This window comes from Anticarsia gemmatalis, chromosome 6, assembly GCF_050436995.1.
Source record: "Anticarsia gemmatalis isolate Benzon Research Colony breed Stoneville strain chromosome 6, ilAntGemm2 primary, whole genome shotgun sequence".
NCBI lineage: Eukaryota > Metazoa > Arthropoda > Insecta > Lepidoptera > Erebidae > Anticarsia > Anticarsia gemmatalis.
The window spans coordinates 3,712,029-3,722,157 of NC_134750.1; the positions used below are offsets into that span (position 1 = coordinate 3,712,029).

General features: G+C 35.8%; 1 protein-coding gene across 3 annotated transcripts in view; it reads left to right on the plus strand.

Annotated features, from left to right (window-relative positions):
- The window catches only part of LOC142973502 (uncharacterized), a 126,263-nt gene extending 116,681 nt beyond the window's left edge, over positions 1-9,582 (plus strand). For all 3 annotated transcript variants that reach the window (XM_076115270.1, XM_076115272.1, XM_076115271.1), the window contains exons 3-7: positions 2,779-2,907; positions 3,937-4,056; positions 4,837-4,999; positions 6,175-6,303; positions 7,147-9,582. In XM_076115270.1, coding sequence (XP_075971385.1) covers positions 2,779-2,907; positions 3,937-4,056; positions 4,837-4,999; positions 6,175-6,303; positions 7,147-7,390 — 785 coding nt within the window. In that variant the 3' untranslated portion in view covers positions 7,391-9,582. The remainder of the gene's footprint in view (positions 1-2,778; positions 2,908-3,936; positions 4,057-4,836; positions 5,000-6,174; positions 6,304-7,146) is intronic.
- Positions 9,583-10,129: the final 547 nt, after the last annotated feature.

Below are 10,129 nucleotides of genomic sequence, written 5' to 3' on the forward strand. Positions count from 1 at the left end.
GTAAGCATTTAAACTAGTCAGAAGCTGAATAAGCATCTCACTGTTACACTGACCTAAACCGATATAATAATGGGAAAATTATAAACATTCTAATAGTTAAATAATATCGTCCCACTACTTTCTCTCAGACGAGTACTTCTCCCACGCTAAACACTGGTTATTAGGCTCATTGCAATAAACTTTATACATATCAATATTCATCGGGCTGCAGTCTCGCCTACGCTTATTTGATTTTCATGGACAGTAGAAAAGGCCGGTCTATAGTGTAGGCTGAAAATAGATTTCTATTTATTGCCCGTTCCCTGTTTTGTCACTCGGTTGCACCGCTATCCTGCTACTTTGTTATGAAACGTCAACTCGTGTATTTGTTCAATATAATAACTATTATGCTTTGGTCTATAGTCTTTTATATCAGTCGGTACTATCGAATGCCGAGAGTATGACACTTAAAATACACCTAGAGTTGCTAATCATATTTTCATACAAAATTTTTCGATAACTAGCCGGTTCTCGACCGTTGATAGTGGTAAAATTGCGCTACCGGTTTTTGTTTTCAAACCCATCATTCGCTTCAAAGTCAAGTCTGCAATAGAGAAAAGAAACGTTAAAGTTATTATAATTTTATTAAGTAGTTTAAATTGCGATCAAAATTGCTTTTCAGTTCCTATTGAATACGCGTACAAGAATATTTACTTCACAATAAAGCTATTTCTAATAGTTGGTCATGAAAATCGTATGTGAAGTTTCTAGTACCATCATTCAACATATAAGTACGTTTTTACCTAATAATAGCATCAACGTGGATTTACACTGATTCTCCACACACACTGACTAGGGTTACCAACAGTATGGATAGGCACCCGTGAGCTTTAAGACGTGTAGCTCGATTCTCTACAACTATCGACTACCGACAACCGGCTAGCTATTGAGAAATTTTACACGAATAATTACAAATCTGTTTAGCGCCTCTACCGGACTCCGTAAGAACTATTTGGCAGTACATTTTAAAAGTCAAACTCTCGATACTCGATACAGACTATACAGAATTGCGCTACAGATCAACAAACCATATCTGAATTGTGTCTTTATTGTCTCTTTCAAGTTTATTTTTTGCAAACAAGGCCCCAGAGATAAGTACACCACTGTTTACCAAATATCATTTTCAAAATTCCTAGTATGAATACAAACCATACACGAGGTTTGACTTTTAACAATATTGCTTGAAATAAAACCAGTGAAACAGTCTGTTCGATAGAGTTTCCAGCGACTATTATGCATTTTTCGTATGAAATTGAAACAATCGAATATTGAAGTGGATTTAGAGCGATATTGGAACAGAGTTCAAAGCAAAAAAAGTAAAAAAAACTAGTCAGAAGTTTTGAAACAAAATATGGGAATAATATACAATCCCAGTGTGTTTATTTTTGTTTTGAATTTGTATAACAGAAGCGCGATTCTGTACAGTAACAAGTATGGAGAGTTTGACATTTAAAATGTACTCCAAAATTAGTTCTTACGAAGCCCGCTAGAGGCGCTGATCAGATTTTCAAAATATCTCAATAGCTAGCCGGTTTTTGAGAGTCTATAGTTCTAGAGAATCCTGACAACCCTATAGAAGATCGTTCGAGAAATCGTGTTAAGCATCAATACGGTGTCAGCGCGGTGTAAGAAACGGCCAAACAAAAACATATCGTGCTCAACATACATGCGGATGTAGCTCTTGTTTCGTAATATATTGTTATTATAATAATATTAGTCTAAGAAAGTTAAAGCATTATCTAAACAGAGCGTACGGTTAGCTACTTTGCAGCAAAGTATCAGCGGATTGCAGTATGTGTAGTCCGACCACTTAGAAGAGAGCCTTGAATGAAAGGTGCACGGGTGGCGGAGGAACACAATATTTATAATTTAGTACATCACTCACCCTTACACTCACGCTTATGGAACGGACGGTTTTCTGTTTGCTATGGCTCCTATTTTTGATTCTAAGTACATCATATACATATACATACTACTTAACAACAAATTTTTATACCTACTTAAGATAAAACTTGTATTCTCTTCTAAGTAGTCGGACTATAGCAGTAAAGCCATGAGAATACGCATTGAAGTAAAATAACCATATGCATTGCAGCTGCTGTCGACAAAATTAGGGCAATGAGTTTATTTTCTAAAGCTCATTGCATAACACTGTACGTTACTCCAGCTTTAATACCGCATGTTGAGAACCCAAATAATAATAAATGTTTAACAATATGGATTACAAAACCGTTCAATGTTTTCGTCCTAAAAGCATCTCGAGTTATGATGGATTGTCATAACAAATAGTATTTTGTTCATATAAATTCCCGAAACCATAAAGTTGGTTCCTTAAAAACATATTTTAATGATTATAATATGAAATGTCTTGAGTCTTAAGACAGTTTCATCTACCTTTTGACTGAACATCTGCAGCAATTGATTTTAAATAACAGTAACTAGAGCTGTAGTTACTCTACTGAATTCTATATTAGTAGTTTAGATACATATTTACAAGATAACCTGATGCCACAATCTTCCCGCTAACGGGTTCTCGATCTAATCGGATCCTGGCGTATAATTTTCTATTGATCCAAGATACTTTGCCACGTACCCAAGAGTTTATAGTTACGCTACTTTACTCTACATACCAATACTTCCTACAAACGTTTGCAGCAAACTATAAGCTTCATACAAACACACTCTTAACAAAATTACGGTGAAAATACAATATAATGATCGTTATTGTTATAATTGCAGCGGCTTCGTACCGCGGCTGTGGTGAGAACGAGGAGCCGGACCACTATGCGGCGCGCATCGCCTTCACAGGGAACTCACGAGTACTCGGCCCAGTATGCATCGTCGCTGGAGCACTTATGACCATTGCTGGTGAGTAAATTTACATTTTAGGAGGTTTTTTATTAGCCTTTTTTAGTTTAAAAATCAATATACATATGTCTATACATATATTGATTTTTAAACTTTGCAACTGTAATCGTGTGCCTCTATACTCTATAGTACAGAGTCACACGATTACAGTTGCAATTCCCAAGACAAAATGTTAGTAGGCTTTTTATTAGGAAATCTTTTTGGAGTAGGTGCCTCAATAGAGCTTAATTACTGATGATAACAGAAAAATAAGTAAGTAGATCCCAAACAGTGAAATGTAGATATAAAGATATAAGTTCATCTACTAGTCTCTGCAACAATACAGTCTGAAAGATAACAAATTAAGACACAATGACTGATAGTTATAGCCTAACTAACAAGGCTCAATGAATTCGAAGAAAGAAAACAAAACATTTTCCCAGATGTCAGAAAAAACACAATCTTAGTTAACAGTGATAGATATCCGACAACAGTAGATGTAGCCATCCATCTCTGACAATTCATTGTCACGTACAAACCGTATATCACAATTAACAGTTTCAGAATGTTTCCTAACTTATCACACACGAACAATACACAACATAATATGCTATATATCACTCGGAAGGAACTTTCTCGAAGAAAGTTTGTTACATAAGAGACCTTCAAAGAGTATGAACGACTTTATGTAGAGCGTTGCGAAGTGCTCTTAACATGAGGTCGAGAGTGAAGGGTCATGTTACATCGATCGCCTGCTTCATACAATGACGGATGTCTCGATCATATTCTATGAGGAATTAACGTTTCATAACTCGTTATATAAGTGTCAATAGCATTGATTACATTGTTCGCTGGGACGCTGCCAATCAGATTGGCAACTTAATCTCTCTATCAAAGATTGATTGCAATTCCGATTATCTGTGTTGCACTATAGATACTGAAGTTATTATTATAACTATTGGAATTAGTAATCAATATCTTATGAATGTTAGATAGGTATTAGGTACCTATAATAATGTCAGTACTAAATGGATCGCTCCTTATTTTCAGGTATCGTCTTATGTATATTGATGCGCGCGGCACAACGTCGGCAACGTCGGCTCGCATTCCACTGTCCCATTCACGGGGACTTCTACCCATTGAGCCCGCAGAACAGCAGGAAATACTCCCGTAAGTACTTCATAGACCTTCACAAAACAATACTTCATTAGAATACGGGATTTTCATATTATTTTGGAAAGGTTCTAATGGCGCTTTAAATCAATCCCTATAAGTCATGCTGGTAACTTGAATTCTACACAATGCGCAGGTTTATTTAATAAAACAACCTTTGTACCTACTTGAATATATTTGTACGTACACGGTATGAAATATTCAAATGTTTGCTAAGACAAAATCAAAATACGGGGCACGAACATAATACGTGTCTTAGTAAAAGGCAAACTGATATCGGATACTCTTAATCCTCCAAAGACTATGTCCAATAACGATCCGTTTCTATAAAAAAGAAGCTAAAGTTGATCCCTTCCGGTCAATGGCGTCGGCCGCGACGAAATTAAGGTCACAAGTAGCGCTCCAACGATGATCTGATTGAATAAGGATAGACACGATACCTCAACGGTAAAAGTCTGTAAAAAAAAGTCTGTAAAAAAAATAATCGACTCACTTCCGACTACGTTGTTCACTTATAGAGTCTTTTTAATATCTCTGCGGGATAGAGTGAAATCTTTTTCGTGGCGATAGACTAACGCAACAAATTTTTATGATTGTCGCTACTGCAGGGATTGTAACTTCTTAATTCTTTACTAATGATCTAACCATATAAGAAAGGCGCCGAAATAATACGGGTTAACTAAAACACTGTTCTAATCTGGAACAACGCTAATTACAACAGGCAAGGAGATTTTTGTTCTCAGAAATTACAGCTATTTTCTTTGTGTTATCTTACAGGTAGCCCATCAGGCATGTGGCGCTGGATGCGCAGCTGGTTGGGGCTAGTGGAGGAAGGCGAGGCTGCGCGCTGTCCACGCTCAGCTGAGCCCGCGTCGCCGGCACGCGCCGATGCGCCGTGCCCGCCACCTTTACCTTTCTTAGTACCTTCCGATTCCGTTGTGTAAGTACCTTTAAACTTATCTTTTAAATATTTTTTGGCTTTTTTTTGTCAGTCTAGTGTCAAAGTCATATTTTAAAAGATAATGGTTTTATCAGATGTTCTAATGTCTTCGTCTATAGTGTCGCAATTATATTTTTCGTTGGTAATAATAAACGCGGTAAGTTTGAATACACGCGGCACGTCTTGTAAAAATAACTTAAATGGTTATTTATATTATTACTACAAAATGTATTGAAACAAATAGGTTTAACTAAATGCTATAATGCCTTCCACATTGCTCGGTTGATATCGTTACATAATTGACTGACTTCTTACGTGCTTCCGAAAACTTTTAGACGCTCATCTCAAACACCAGTAATTGCTCCGATCGAAGAACTAGTTGCTCCAAAGGTTACTGACCTCATCGGTTGTTTTTTGTCCGTGTTCAACTGGTTATGAACTTTTTTCTAATGCTGATTGATAAAATAGATCAATGTACAACTTTGTAAAGACCGTATTTAGTTTATATTAACATTCGCATCGATACCGAACTTTGCTAAAGGGAATTTCCTTATTTTACTAATCCAAGTACCAGAATACGGAACCAATGAACACTGTATATAAGTTCATCATTATTCTGACAGCACTGCCAAAGGCGAATTTATTATTTTAGTAGCGGTCCTAACAGAATATTAAGTTGATAAAGGTTGACAATACTGTGTGCCTACATTAATATTTATATCAATGATGAATGATGATATACCGTATTTTGTATATGCTTACATATTTTAAATCTCTTTGAGCTGAACATCTTACAGCTTCTAAGGTACAAAAATCGGCCCCACCCTTTGGCACTAACTTTATATTAAGTCAAGTTCCGTAATCAGTAGGGTACTTACTGGTGGCTAGTTGCGCTTATCGCTCGGTAAACGATCTGTGAGTTAAGTATTCTTGACGCGGACATTCCATAGATGGGTGGCCGCATAGTGGTATCTGAACTGAGCGTCCAAGTGCTTCGGAGGGTACGTAAAAAGTCGGTCCCGGGTGCTGTCAATAAGATAACATTAAGATAAACTAAAGGCCTTCGAGCGGCTTGAACAACCTTGGCACTAGGTTGACCACTAACCATACGAAATAAATGAAAATAATAATATTATGTATAATAAGTTATTAATTTGTGTTTTTGTTTTTTACAGAGGCATGGCGTCGGTGCTAGGAGCGCCTCTGAGCCCTGAACAGACGTTCGGATCGATCAAGTCCCTCGCGATATCGAGGGAGGTCGCCAGCTTTCCTCTGTCACGCTCGCCGACACCGCCACCATTAAGGTAAATATCCACTTTAAAAAGAATAATCTCCAGTTTCACTGCTTCTGGTTAAGTTGGTATTCCGGGGAGACAACTGGGAATGTTCTTCATACTTGTATTCCCAATTGTCACCCCGGGGGACAGTGTTAGAGGGGACAACTGGTAATGTACACCCCAGGAGGAGACCCTTGCCCAGCAGTGGGACAGTTGTGGGTTAAAAAAAAATATCTATACTAGAAACCACGTGACATTTATGAAAAAAGCTGTCTACGGTCTACCTGATAAGCTAACCGGTATTTATTCAGAAGCGATTAAACCGGCCATATAAAATATGCCAAATAAGCATACTACTAACTACTACTTAATGATGCCTACTACCTTATGCCTTGTACTTACTGACTACAAGTTATTAGATCGTAATAAAATTGCGGAAACAACTACTTTATATTAACTGTAACATAATTGCACTTCCTTCTATAATCATCATTACCTTCCTACTATAATGATAATAACTACAAATCGCAATCATTTATTTAATGAAATAAGTATGAATTAAATCCGGTATCTACTTAACTTATAGTCAACTGTGGCATTCTAACTTTGTCATGGTAACTTTACCTATACATTATTAAATTACAAATATGTTAAAGTCTAATGATAAAGTAGTACTAAACCAAGACTTCCTTACAAAATATGACTTATGTTAATTTATACATTTACCAAATACAAATATCAGTGAAAATGCTTATATTTTTGAGTTGATAAAGCTCTAACATGACTAAGTAAAAATGCCACAGTTGACGGTACCTTATTTATACCTTAAACATATTTCACGGTAATAAAGTTTATGTTTCTTGTTATCAGTTGTCCACCTTTCAACAAAGAGGAGCCGAAGGGTCTCGAGGACATTCCGAACGCAGTGATCATGCGTCCAGACTTCGACTGTGGATCACCGACGTGCAACTATCGAGTAGTCGAATGTAAACTCACCACTACGGACGAAATAAACCGCAGTGTTCCACACAACACTAGTGTTACTACCACAGATAAAAAACAAACCAGACCCAATACAGTTTCCATAACGATACCCGACGAAGGAAAGGGTTAACATCCATTTATAAATTAGATAATTTTTTAATTAATATTGTTCAAAGTGAGCTGGAATGCCTATTCGAAATATTTGGCGTAAGGTTTGCTACGACCACATTGGGCGTGTAGTGTATGCCTAGTTTTAAACTCATTGTTTTAGTCTGTTGTGGATATATGGCAGACAGCCACAATACGCCTAGTTTGGTCGCACCCTACTATGTATATAAATTTTATTTTAAGGATCCACATATTGTTTAAATTTCGACATCTGCTCAAACGATCACAATTTGTCTTCCGCTACTGCTCACTTGATCGGACACTCGAAATTATTCACAATACAATTTGATCGACACAAACCTCAGCTGCATTTACTTTCATGCAGTTTTTTTTTTCAATAATGCAATTTATTATCTGTAATAACACAAATAGGGTAAAAATCAATTCTAGATGAACACAACACACCATGATTTCAGACATTGTCAATCTTAAAGCTGTAAATGTTTTGTAAGTTGGCTGGTTTGTACTACGTTTTCATTATAACACAATATTTTAGCAATATACTGCGCCAAATATCATAAAATAAATGTAATGAGAGATTGGAATGTCTATGGGAAATGTTCTTGTGAATGACTATCATTATTTTATTTCGCTTCCAATTATTTAGAACTGAGCAGAGCATTTCGTTCATTTTCATACATTTAAACTTAAGATAAAATAAGCCTTATTTACGTGACACGAACACCGTTCTGAAAAATGGAACTTTAATACTTTTGCTTTGTATTATGTGGTAGGTTAAATCATCCATGCTAGATAAATGATGCATTTTCATACCAAAACTAGTTTGTATGCACTTAACGGCTATGAAATCTTGTCTTTGTGAAGACTTCAACTTGTTAAAATACTCTATTTTAAGAGTAACTAGCATACGGAATAAAATATATTCCATTGGTGGTGAATCTATGTATTTAAGTATCTTTATTATAATAATTATCACTATAAGCGCGGATAACTTAATTAGGTTGGAATGTTTGTGGTCTCAGAACCTATGTCTCTATAAGCTTTATAAAAGACACCAGGAAGAACTAAAGAAGTTTTAAATATACCGATTTGAGACAAAGCCAAACGGATCAAAGTACGATCACACTATTAGGGCACGAATGCAACAATGTGACGTGACACAATGTTTAAATGCATTATGCAAATAAGGTTTTGACCGGAGAACTGAATATCAGAACAAAGTCCGTGTGATGCAAACACAGGCCTACGATTGGTTGATTGCTTCTGCAAACACGGACTTGGTTCAATAGTATTCGAATTTGGAAAGCACGCGCCTTTAGTGTTGATTTATTCCTTTTCACGTAAGTAAGGCAAGTAGTGTGTATCTTCAATGCTCATTGTGTCGGCATTCTAGTCGTATCGTTCTATCTATATTTTGTTGGTGTAACAAATATACCTTACTCATATACGCGGTAGAAGAAATGTATTGGCTCAGTAGGATTACCGTTCCTTATATTAAATAATATTTGTAGGAAATTGTCCATTACATTCGTTTACACGTAATATTAGTATAGGTAAGTATATTATGTAAGAGTACATACAAAATACGTGCCCTAGATTATAGTCCCGATTGTGATATTTTTTTAATTTTTAACATTCTTTTATCTACCTGTATACATGTACAGTTTGATCCGTGCGTTTCAGTCACGGATAAACTAAATTGAAAGTTGAGTTTACTTGAGTATCCTGTTAATAAATTATGTATTTTCAAATCATTTCGTAAATGTTATCTATACTTACTTGTATATTATTATATAAAATCATGTTCATTTTTTGGTGTATGAGCCAAAAGGAAGATGCCAAAATTCACAAGTTCATCGCGTCCATGTGTCTGTACGATCGTTTGATTTCACATTCAAATAATAATAATGTGCTCAGAAAAGACAATTTCGTAGGAACAAGGATGTAGATAAAATTTGTAGTCCACGTATGTATAATTTAGTAAATATTGGTACGTAGGTATGACAGATGTAAGTTTTGTGATGGAGGCATTATTGGCCAAGTTATTCGAAATTATAATTATGGAATGTAATTTTTTATAATCCGTAGTTAAGTGCCACGCCTAAATAATCTATGAATATTGTATACTTAAATTAAGCTTATTTAATATTGTTATAAGTGTAAGGATGAAATGAAAATACAAATTTGAGTTAAAAACAAGTTTTTTAATTTAAAAACCCGAGTTTACCTGACTTATCAAATAGGTGTTATACACTTTGACCCAAGAATCACGTCGCAATCACTATGACGGGCATCATCCTTGGGGATGCACTTTGCTAGTAATATAGGATGCTAAGCATATGCTACTAATGCATATGAGACTAACAAGCAGCTATTAGTTTGAATACAATACAAAACGTGCAAAGCAGTTCGCAAAGTCTTCGGGCCTTACGGGTTCGATTCCCGATCTAAATTCAGAACAGGTAGTACCTGTTCCCTTTTAGTCCGGTCAAATTAGACCAAAAAATCAGTAAACCCACGACAAATTCAGGGGAAGCTGAAAATTCTTAAAATTGTTTTAATTATAATTATAAACATTGTCTTAAAAGTCCCAACCGATCCCATGTAAGGAAAAAATTTTAGCGGGGTAATAAGGTCCAAAAAATGAGTTTTTCGCGATTTTCTTGAAAACGGTAAGTTTTATCGCAAAATTACCCCCGACATAATTTGTAGATCAGGGAATTTCCTATAAAAAAGGTAT